General features: G+C 48.7%; 1 protein-coding gene across 1 annotated transcript in view; it reads left to right on the top strand.

Moving 5' to 3' along the window:
• Nucleotides 1–894: 894 nt before the first annotated feature.
• LOC121838336 (fatty acid synthase-like) overlaps nucleotides 895–11,881 on the top strand; it is a 48,002-nt gene continuing 37,015 nt past the window's right edge. The window contains exons 1-3 of the mRNA XM_042294527.1: nucleotides 895–1,004; nucleotides 1,161–1,516; nucleotides 2,771–3,124. Of these exons, the coding sequence (XP_042150461.1) occupies nucleotides 1,286–1,516; nucleotides 2,771–3,124 (585 nt within the window). The 5' untranslated portion in view covers nucleotides 895–1,004; nucleotides 1,161–1,285. The remainder of the gene's footprint in view (nucleotides 1,005–1,160; nucleotides 1,517–2,770; nucleotides 3,125–11,881) is intronic.

Here is an 11,881-nt window from a genome sequence, read left to right as displayed (position 1 = left end):
CAGAAATCCGGGCGATGTTCGAGGACACAAATGCTTAGAAAGCACCACTGTAGTCCAAGTAAACAAACACGACGGCACGGGCGTTTCTGCTTTCTTGAGAGTGCCGCCACGACATCGCCGCACGAGTAGGTGGATGTTCCCTTCTAGTACGTGCTGGGTTATCATAGCGAAACACGACGAAAATTCACAGTCAAGGATAGCGCTTTTACGCGGAACGATGAGCTTTCACCAGGCCGTCCATTCCGACGATCACCACCGACGCCACATTTGCGGATAGAAGGAGCCGGCCGGCCCGCGACCGGCACGACCGGCCTGCAACGCGCGGAGATACGTGCGCTTCAGCGCATCCCTGGGGAACGGGAAATTCACCCCCCGCGGAGGAAGGGAAATAGAAAACGTAGTCCCTTGTTTGTGAAACGATAATTTCGCTATCGCGTATTCTAAACTAGAAATATTTTACGTCTTGTGAAATTATCATGCACAACATATTTAAATGAACTGAAAATTGTTTTTTTAGCGAAACTTTAAAAAGACCGCCAAAATTTTCAAACATACGATAATTTCATTGGTCCTCGCAAGTACAGAAAAGAGTCCGCACGTATTTTATTCCTGCGTGATTAATAGACGTTTCTGCCTTCTAAAACTGAAGATACTCATTCACTGACACTTCCTTAACACCATCGCACCAAAAAGTAGCTTCTCCAAAAACCGCTTGAGTGTCCCTTTAAGGTATTGCACGGACTATAATCCGAGAAATATAGTACTACGAGCCATTTAATGCCCAAGTGCTAGAGGGGGTAGGAAAACAAAACCCGCGGTGTTAACAGAACTGCCGATCCCTGGCATCCATACTGCTCACGCTGCCGGCTCGACGTTGCCCGCAGGTTCCCAGGAGAAGCGGGAGTTCCTGAAGCGGCGCTTTCCACAACTGCAGGACCGCAACTTTGCAAGCTCTCGGGACCTGTCCTTCGAAGAGCACATCCTACGCGAGACCGAGGGCAGGGGTGAGTCGGCGTTTTGCGTTTGCCCCGCACCTAGACCCCAGGCCTCGACGGCCCTCCCTTTTCCCGCGTTATACCGGACGAGAAGACGGTGCGAGAAAAAAGACTACATCCGGGAGCTCGCGGGAGTTGGCCAAGAGCACACTCGTGCACACCCAGGGGTGGACCTGGTGCTGAACTCGCTGGCCGAGGAGAAGCTGCAGGCGAGCGTGCGCTGCCTGGCCACCCGCGGTCGCTTCCTGGAGATCGGCAAGTCCGACCTGTTCCAGAACAACGCCCTGGGCATGGCGGTGTTCCTCAAGAACGTCAGCTTCCACGGCATCCTGCTGGGCGCCCTGTTCGGGGACGACCCCCGGGTGGCGGTGGACAAGCGCCGGGTGATCCAGCTGGTGCGCGAGGGCATCGCCTCGGGCGCGGTGCGGCCCTTGGACGCCGTCCGCTTTGTCCGGGACCGCGTCGAGGACGCCTTCCGCTTCATGGCCTCCGGCAAGCACATGGGCAAGGTGGTGCTCGAGGTGGGTGCCCCACGCCGCTCGCCAGATAGTTCCGGCCAGTGTTGCCGTGGCGCTTTCGTCCCATTTGTCGCACGAGGACTGTATTGGGACACGTTGCAAGCACACGTATGAAACAGACATTTTGCAACATACTTGAGGCGCCTCTGCAGAGAATTCTGTTGCATCCGCAGCAAGTGTCTTTTTGCACTCGGTCGCAAGCATTGACAGTTCGGACTACTTGCGACCGAGTGCATTATGACTAGGATTCCGTGTTTTCGGTGATTATCTCTTGTGAATTTCGAAAGGTGTTTTTCGGAGGTTATTTTTTGCTGGGGATGCGGGGTTTATCAGAGTTTATTTTTGTTAGATTACGCATTCTTTGAAATTCGGAGTTTATTTTACTGCGTAAAATAAGAAACATGAAAATTCAAGAGCAAAATAAATAAGGTCCGGGTACCATCACGCGTTGTTTCAAAGGATCGTCGAAGTGCTAAAAGACCAACACCTTTTGTCAGTAATTCTAGATTTCAAGGGCAACTGAAGTGGAATCCTCTCAAGACCACTGGCACTGTGCTTTTATGAAGTTTAGTTCCAAAGCTTGCCACGCGAAACCATGGCGCATGCGCACTTGCGATCAATCTTCACCATTAAATTGCAAACGCTCCCCGTGGCTTGAGATGGATCCTCTCTACTTCTAGGTCCTATTCTAGTCATAAGAGAACACGGAAGGTTGTAATGCACTCGGTAGTAAGTAGTGTGTGAAGCGACGTTTAGACTACACAATAGTGCACAGTGCGCTCGGCTGCAACTCAACTCGAGTGTGTGAACCAGCCTATAGAGTGAATTCGGAAGATGGCCGTTGTGTCGCGTTTTGATCCGCACTGGAGCGCCGCCGTTTTCTGCGTTGCCTGACTTGTTTTTGCCACGTTCCACGGACGGTCGGAGTCACTGCTGACTGCAACCAGGTAAAGCTCTTCGATGTGTCAAAAGCTCTTTCAGCGTCAAATCTGCCAGTGCACGCTGCCCGTGGCTCGTGCGGCAAAAGGAAATGGCGGTGAAGTTATGAAATGAGCCACCCTTGGATGCGAATGGCGACTGAGCATTCGTTGGTGCCGCGCGTTTTGAGCAACAATAATAACAATGCTCTACTTTCTTCGTGCCCCGGAACGACTTCGCGATTTTCGGTACTTGAAAAGAATTATTTTCGGTACTCGAAACAAACGGGAAGCGTGAATTTTGCCGAGAGGCCTAACGTCCGAACGCGTCCTCTCCCAGGTGCGGCCCGAAGAGCCCCAGCGGCAGACGATGGCGGCCACGCCCCTCTCGGTGGAGGCCCACGCGCGCACCTACTTCTTCGAGGACAAGAGCTACGTGGTGGCCGGGGGCCTGGGCGGCTTCGGCCTGGAGCTGGCCGACTGGATGGTGGCCCGGGGCTGCCGCAGGCTCCTGCTCACGGCCCGCTCGGGCGTCCGCATGGGCTACCAGCGCCTCTGCCTGCACCGCTGGCGGCTGGCCGGCGCCAAGGTGGCCGTGAGCCGAGCGGACATGGCCACCGAGGAGGGCGCCAGGGCGCTGCTGCGGGAGGCAGCCGCCCTCGGTCCTGTGGGCGGCATCTTCAACCTCGCCCTGGTGGGTGTCGCCCGGCTGCGGCGAAAGCGTCGCACTCTTTTTGAAATGTGGTGTCATCTGGTGGCTCGAAAAGCAGTTTCGCTTTTTCGCAAACTAATGGCAGTCGCGAAGCTGTATTTGGTCGAGCATCGTCACTTTCGCGTGTCAGTGGCAGACGAGAACTGGTTCTTCGATCGAGGGACTTTTTCCGAGTGGCGAGTACCTTCGGGGGTGTCGCCTGCGAACTACAAATGAAGAGCATCCCAACTTTGCCCCAGCGTTATTCCCTCCATCAGAACACACACTATAAGAAAAGAAATGGAGGAATAAGGTAGCAATGGCACGTTTTCCTCCCTTCTAGTGATGCGTCCCCACGCGGACATCAGAAGAAGGGGGAGCGAGCAACACCTCCTAGAAGACAAGGCCGTAGCGCTCTTCTCGGGACGTCGCAAAGGAAGGCCATTACGGGCGCGCGTCGAAACGCCGGAGCGAAGGTAACGCACGTGGATCCACCGTCGCAGCTGCGCTTTTTTAATGCGAAAGAATTAAGTGCCTCATGGAGCGAGCTGACGTCATCAGTTTGAAGCGCGAAAACGGCTCCTAGTTTCCGCCGCGATCCTAATAGGAGCGATTCGTCTTCGGTTTCATTGACTGGAGCGCGTCGACGGGGCTCCCATTGGCCGCTGCGCCATGGCCTCCAAGATCCCGAAGCGCGCGCGCGCGATAGTACGCAGCAGACGACAAAGGGAGCGGACGAGCAGACGACAAAGGGAGCGGACCAGCGGCTTGCATGCTTTCGCATTCACAACTCATAAGAAGTGCTTAGGTGTACCCCGAGCTTTTTAGTCACACAAGCGTTTTTAAGTAGCTATATTGCCACTGCGCTCACAATCTAAGCTTGGAAGCTGATTTTATTACTCGGGAAAAGTATTGGGGCGTCGAATTTTTTTGACGTTAAATGGACGAATGCTGTACGTGTTTAACATTGTCACAAGGTATGCTGAGTTCATTTGTAAGCAGCAATATTCTGAGTGGTATAATTATTCTTTGAAGATAGATTTTATAAAAAAACTAATTTTTATGAAATGACTAGATGCAGTGATCGCGATTTAACCACATCCTTGCGTGAAATTAAAGCGTGAGAAGTTATAACTGAAGACGAGTGGTCTAATTCCTCTGATCACGAACTGTTTCTTTTTCCTTTTTTTTTTTCATGCGTAAGTGCAAAACGTACAGCACCAAAGGATTGGCAATAAAATGTTTACAAAAGTAGTGAACATTATCTGAGGAAGACTGCATGTAACTTGTCAGCTGGAATGTAACTAATATCTTATCATTTATATTCCAGTCAGCGACACGCCAAAAAAAAATTTTTTTTTTTGAATAATAAACGTTGAAATGGCATGTCAGGACATTACAAAAAAATTGTTTCACTATAGAGGTGCGTACATTTTTTTATAAAAAATCGAAATACGAGGCCCAATTCAAAGTTCCCGCCAGTACACTGACGTAACAGTGTACAGCACGGTGTCGGGCGGTCAGAAGGGAGGCATCGCCGGAAGTCACGTGAGTTGTATCCCTCCTCGTGCTTACCGCGAGCGCGTGTAATATTTTTTACACATTTTTGTTATTCTCCGCACTTCCACGAGCGATCCAAGCAGACAAGGTTTCTTTTATTTGCTTTTCATCGCTTAAAGTTGCTGTAAAGGTAGAAGAAGAGGAGTCAGTGAATTGACGTGATCAACTGCAATGCCTAGAAGGTGCTGTGTGAGGGACTGTCCCGGTATTTCAGCAACTGAAGAAAAGATCACACTGCGTGCATTTCCGAGAGACGGCAGGCATCTTCAGCCTGGAGGGTATACGATGATTCGACGACCTCGGTGTCCGAACCTTCAGCAATGCAATTGGGCGTGTCGTACGCTAGCAATCCTAATTTCTGCGAGCGTTCTAAATTTTTTTTTTTTCAAAACTTGATAGCTTTTTTTGTGCCCAGTATAGCTCTGTATCATCGGACTGACGGCATGCGCTCGTACACTGGCTTGTACTCGGAACGCTTTCATCATAGACCTCCATCACGTAGATCCACCGACTCTTCGTCCTCAACTTTTACAGCGCGCAAACTAACCAACGGTGCAGCGATAAAGAGCTAGTGGAACTGAAACTTCGTTTCCTACATTCGCTCGTACAAGGAGCATAAAAAAAAGTCTTAGGCACGGTCGCGGAGAGCACGAGGAGTGAAACTCACGTCACTTCCTGCGAACCCACCTTTACTGACATAGGACGATGCCTCCCTTCTGACAGCCCCGACACCTTGCGGTACACTGTTACGTCACAGTACACTGGCGGGAACTTTAAATTGGGCCTCGTATTTCTATTTTTTATAAAAAAACTACGCAACTCTATGGTGAAACAATTTTTTTGTAATGTCCTGACGCCATATCAACGCATAACATGAAAAAAAAATTCTTTTCGCGTGTCAGAGGCTTTTTAAGGAAATGGCTACCTGACACTGCAACAAAAGCTTTAATAGGAGGAAACTTGTCTGCTTCATCACATGCTTCCGACAAATTGGGAAGATTTCTAACAAGCCAGTAATGTTATCATAAGAACTTAGTTGTAACTAGTTTGGTGCAGCATGTGTATTGCTTGTGCCTGCTTCAATATATTAGTCGCGCATTACATCAATATATTCGTGCTTGGCAGAAATGACAAAGCCCCAATCCAGTTTCTTATGCAAATCACAGTGTTCTATGAAAACTGAAAATAAATCTCTCCAGTTACAAGGAATAGTACTCCAGTGTCATCTGACAAGCCTACAAACTTCAACAAAAGGAATATGGACAGTATCACAATCGTATAAGTAGGTTTTCAGTTTAAATGTTAGTAGTTGGATGATCTTTATGCACTCCATTCAGCACTACAAAAAGAAATTGTAGATACGGCAATTCTCAGCTGAGAGAGTTGAGGAAGAAAGCTTCTTGGCTGTCCATTGGTTCTCATACAGCCGCGCCTGCGCATTTCGCATGCCGTTTTTTGCTCTCCCGACAATGTGACATGCACCAATCATACTGCATGTAGACCTCAATGTCGTACCACCACCAGAATAGTCGAGGAACAGCACACATAACACAGAATAATGTGTCATAACCCTACACCACATATAATTTAGATACGCACCAATACTCTTTCTTCGCTGTGTGCAATAAAGGGGTATTCACACGAGGGAGAAATCCCGGGGATTTCTCCCCGGCACGCGCATTCCACGACGAAAACGTTAGGCTTTGCGATGTGCAAAAGCCTCGCGTTTTCATCTCGTGATTCTCGCGTGCCGGGGAGAAATCCCCGGGATTTCTCCCTCGTGTGAATACCCCTTAAAGGGCTTCAGTTTTTTGGTTGCGTGACTCTCAGGATAAACAATTATAATGTTCATATCAAAATTGATCATCAGCAAGATATCACTAATGAAATAAAACACTGAGGTGCCTGTTATGTGATATAGGCTTTCACAGGTATAAAAGCGGAAAACTTATCGCTGAGTGGCAGTTGAATCGAAAGACTTGTGGCGAGCTTGCGCATGTCCAGTGGTTGTTGATTTAACTCTAAGAGTTTCCGCTTTCTTTTTCTTTGGCTTTACGTCAGCATCAAATAATTCGTCATTTAACCTGCGGGACAGATTCTTCACCAGAATGTTCTTGCTGCACCATAAAATATGCTTAAGCAACTGCTCGCCCGTGTGTACATTCTTACAGGCGTCAAAGTCCGAGCATTCGTTATTGGCTAGAAGTTCAACAGTGAGCTCTGTTGCCACCTGCCGCTGGTTCGGCATCTCCAAAAACTGGCTGCTTCGACAGTTGGACAACAACAACATAGTTGTTTGCCACGGCATTTACAACAAACATTGTCGGATGGATGAGTCCTCCCCTGTCAAGTTATCTTACAAGGTCGTAGTGCTGCTGCATGACTGAAACCGTGATTCTCTTGTGTATTGTCAATGCAGCCCTGCATTTCGCACAATTAAGCTCTTTCAAAGTTGCATACAGAGCGTATCTTGGCACGTAGACAGAGACCGGGATGGTGCCGTTTATCTGTGACAGCGCTCCCTCAGTTACTTCGACGTCGCAAATGGGGCGTGGGGCAACCGTGTGTTTGAAGATATCTTCCCGTTGCTCATCTCTTTCCCCGACACATCTAGACACTGTGGCGATCTTTGACAGAGTGATTTGCAGCCGCTGTTCATGCTCAGCTTCATAAACTTGCCTTATAGACACATGATATTGGGATCCAACCAGCCGTCTGTACTTTTCAAAGCGGTCCTTCAAGCTGTCCGTTTGGGTCTTCCCCAAGAGAACGTAGGAGAGCTGCAGTTCTTCGAAGCAATACCTGGCGACCTCCAAGGGTTCATAAGTCGTCTGGTGGAGAGCGGCATGGGTCTCCGGGGTTAGCTTGACTCCGGTAAAACCCCTACTCTTCCACTCGTTAAGCCAGTCAAGAAGGTTGCACAGAAAATCCACCTTGAGATCATCCATCGAAGGAAGGAGGGTTTTTTTAAAATCATCCCTTTTAGCCATTCCTTTGCATGGTGTCTTGACATTCATAATCTTCCACCATTTCACTATGATTTCGATGAAGCTCGCTGTTTCCTCACAGTATCAAAGACTTGTGTTTGATTTAAGGGCACGAAGGGCATCGGGCAAAGACTCGTGGAAGATCTACAGAGCAAGCTGCTCAATTTGCCAGAGCCTTCCTTGACAGAGTGTAGCCAAACACACTTGCTCACTTGCTCGCATTCCAAGTTGCGACCATCTCTGATGGTTTTAAAAGATGCACGCTGCATGAGCCGCTGCCGTGTCGGCTCAACCTCAAACTCTGGGTAATGGAAACAAACTTTGTCATCTTGTTGGTTGAGCCAATTGTTCCGGATACACTCCAGGATCTGCACCGGATCTATCCCCATCTATCACGATCTGTCACGGCGGGGTGTCGAATGTTGACATTCCGCTTCACATTAAAGAGTTTAGAAACCGCTTGAGGAATTACGGTGCAATCGAACGACCTGCGGATAGTCATGTTGGAACGCCGGTCTGAGCCGTAGCTCCTATCGTACAGTCGCCAAAATGACTGTCGTCTGCCTGTTGTCCCTACCCCGAGAGCTTATGCGCTCTGAGGAAAGGACTGCACCCTATGAAAATATAACGGAAATTACGTATATTTACAGTTTGGAATTTTAGCATTAAGGGAGGATGATAGGTAAAATTGACAAAAAGTTAACCTTTATTTTATTGTTTAAACATACTAAGACTCCCGAAGAAACTGCCCTAAAAGTGGCCCGCCGGAAAGAGCGCAAGAAGTTTTCGAACTCACCACGGCATAGTTCCGTATACTTAACACCTGCCGCAAGTCACGGCTCTGACTGCATTCTTGTTGATCAAAAAGTGATTTATTTGCCCGTGAAGCATCGCTTCCAGTTCAGTGAACACTTCCTCTACAAAGATTAATTCAAGACGACAATGGCAGCCGCATGTGAACAGCACAAATAGAAAAAAAATACTACAACAACAAAAAACTGGCTACGACGTGCCGTGCGGGGAAGCAAACACATTGCTTGGAACGTACCGCAGTGGAACGGCTTGTTTTATTGGTTTTCAAATATTTACGGCATCAGCGTTTACTTTCTACTGAGAGGTTTATCTTCTGAGCTGTTCAAGATACTCTCAGAGGGCAGACATTACTGAAAAAAATCAACATGCTGGGAATATTATTTATGGCTGAGGTGGACACCGAGAAAATTCGTACCTTCAATTTGACAAGAATAAAATGCTGAAACACAGAGCTCGCAAATAGTGATCGGGTAAGTGTGATGTTCGTATGCGCCGTGTATGTGTATGCGGTCAATGCATACAGGGCATACACACGCGTCAAATTACAGCCGCCATTGCTGACCTTCCGTGTCTTACCGAAATACCGGGCTTCTGAAACTGTCTTTTACGAGCTTCCACAAAAGCCAATGCTGGGGAGAAGGACCCAGTGGAATCTAAAGCGACAATAACCTGTCCAGCTGTGGTAACGATGAAGTCGAGTAAACGGAATTCGAGGAGACAAAAACTAAAGGTTGATTATGGCGGTGCCCATGCACAGCTGCTGCAAAGCGTCTATATGTTTAGCTGATGCTTGTAGTATCCGCAATGTGTCTGCATTTGTATAAAAAGGTGCCCGAAGGGCCTGAAGCGCAATGGTGGCGTGAGTAAATAAACGTTTTTTTTTTTTTTTTTGTAGAACATGATTTGAGCGGTATGTAGCGCCCCCTAGCCTAGACACTTGCAATTACTCTGCTTGACCCTGCCATCTGGTGGCAAGCGATTGAACCTTTTTTCATGCTTCGCGTTCATTTCGTGTAACAAAGCCAAGTAGGCCACTGCGAATTTGCTCCATTAAAGGGATACTTCAACGAAATTTGAAATATTACCGTCGTGTTCAAAAATAGGTTGAATATGATCCACAATATCCGTAAATGACAATCGCACGTTTGTATTTTGAGCCTGGTGGCTGCATTCTTAGTTATAAACGGCCCACTCTGGCAAGCGCTCGAAGAAGGCCCAGCGGAGACCACGTGACATCCAACGCAATCGTGACGTAGGTCGTCTCAGGACGAGCAAAGCTACGGCGAGGCTGACGTCGAGAGGATGGCCTAGTCGCTGCACCCACCGAAGCGACTGCTTTTGTACGAGTTTTGAGTGACGGGTTAATCTTCTATAATCTTGTACGGGGACAATAGCGACTTCTGCGACACACAAAAGGCATTCTCGGGAAAAGGGGAGTTCCTTCTGCCCTCTTCTCTCGTCGTGGCTGGAGGCAAGACAACCTCCGTCACTAGCTGTCAAGGTTCCTTGACGGGCATTATAAGCGAGGCGTTAGCGACATCCACCAGGTGCTCTTTGCTAATCGTTTAATTCGTTCTAAAATTCCTTTTTGTGACTTTTTTAATAAGATATTGTATGTTCGATGTGATGCTGCTCTTTTGAACACATATAGACCAAATAACGAGCGCGAATGCTTTACCACATCTCCGGGATGTGCGGTTCACGAAGGAATTGTGGCTCGAGGAATAGCGAAGGTAAGACGTAAAGTGTGCGAAGTAACTGGGTATCGGTTGCTTCACTGATCTCTATGAAAATTGCTGGATCGCGGATCCGGCATCCGCGAGTGAAGCCACCGGACGGCCATCTTGCTCGTAGACGAATTCCGGTTTTGCTAGAGTTGCAGAGGCTGGCGGCAGCGTGCTGAAGACACATTTTCTACTCGTGCGTCGTCATTCGCCGAAGTAGTTTGTTAAGACCCTGTGTAAGCGCTGAGACTTGTCGTTGAGAACCAGTAAACAAATTTACAAAAGCGCAGTACCACTGAAAAAAGGCAGAACTCATAGAAAGCAAGTTTCGCCGGTTTCGCGGCATGATAAAATCTCCCTTGGCACGCCCAAATGCTCCGTTTCTGCGCCTTTACACGCTTGCATACTGATCAAGAACCGACACCGTGTGGATGTTTTTTGTGAGTGCAATGTGCGTGAAGCCGTATGTAAAGGCACGACTCGTCGAAAGCATGTGTCTCCGGTTTCGCCGCCTAATCAAAGCTCCCTTGGCACGCCGAAGTGCTGCGTCTTTGTGACTTCGCACGCCTGGATGCCGATCAAGAATCGGCGCCGCGGAAAAGTTTTGAAGGTATGTCGCGCGTAGATGTCTTTGCATCCTATATCGGCCGCGGAGTTTTGAATCAACCCGTTGTTCCGGCGATTTGTTATCCATAAAGGGGGGATAACAACATGTACGGTTGCTCTTATGCACTATTAACCATGGCTATGTTACAAATATACTCTAATGGATCACATGGCAGCACAAATAGAGCAACGCTGTGGAGCAAGCATGGTTTTCGAAGGCAAAAGTAGAACACGGCGAGATTGGAAATCTTTGAGGTGCGGCCCATATGGTCATGTGCAATCGGTTGACCAATCACAATTAGGCGAGCCGCGCTCAAACTTGATGTCACGTGCAGTTGTTGATAATGAGCCAGACCACTGATCAGTGATGAGGTGTGTGCGCAGTATTTTGTAAACCGTCTAACGACTTAGAAAAACACCTACCTCCCCCCCCCCCCCCCCCCCCCCCCATCCTTCCGTCGCCACTGAACACTGGGTCAAGCTCATTTCTGGTCTGCGAGAGCCGCAAGTTACAAATACTGTCGTCAGACTAAAGTAAAAAGTTGCTCCAGAGGCATAGACGGCCTCACGCAAATTTCACTCGCAAAACACATCCACACGGCGTCGATTCTTGATTGGTATCAAAGCGTGCGAAGGCACAGAGACGCAGCACTTCTGCTTGCCAAGGAAGCTTTGATGACACCACGAGACCGGCGAAACTTGCTTTCGGCGAGTTGTGCCTTTTCCCTGCAGCATGTGCTTTCGTAAAACTTTCCACGTGTTCTCAACGGCAAGTCTCACGTGTTCTCAACGGCAAGTTTATGTGTTGTCAACGGCAAGAGTGACGACGCACGAGTAGAAAACGTGTCTTCAGCACGTTTTCTACTCGTGCGTCAGCCAGCTTCTTCAACGCTAGCAAAACCGCAATTTCTCTATGAGCAAGATGGCCATCCGGGGGCTTCACTCGCACTGCAGCGACCAAGTGGGAAAGCGCGATCCAGCAACTGCCGTAGAGATCAGGGGCGGCCTCCGTTCAACATCTTCTGACGACGAGAAGACTGAGTGACTGCTCTCGAAACGCCCAGTTTCTT

Source organism: Ixodes scapularis, unplaced genomic scaffold (genome assembly GCF_016920785.2).
Source record: "Ixodes scapularis isolate PalLabHiFi unplaced genomic scaffold, ASM1692078v2 PGA_scaffold6__148_contigs__length_123643588, whole genome shotgun sequence".
Lineage (NCBI taxonomy): Eukaryota > Metazoa > Arthropoda > Arachnida > Ixodida > Ixodidae > Ixodes > Ixodes scapularis.
The sequence above is the reverse complement of the archived record's forward strand: the minus strand, read 5'-3'. Positions and strand labels throughout refer to the sequence as shown.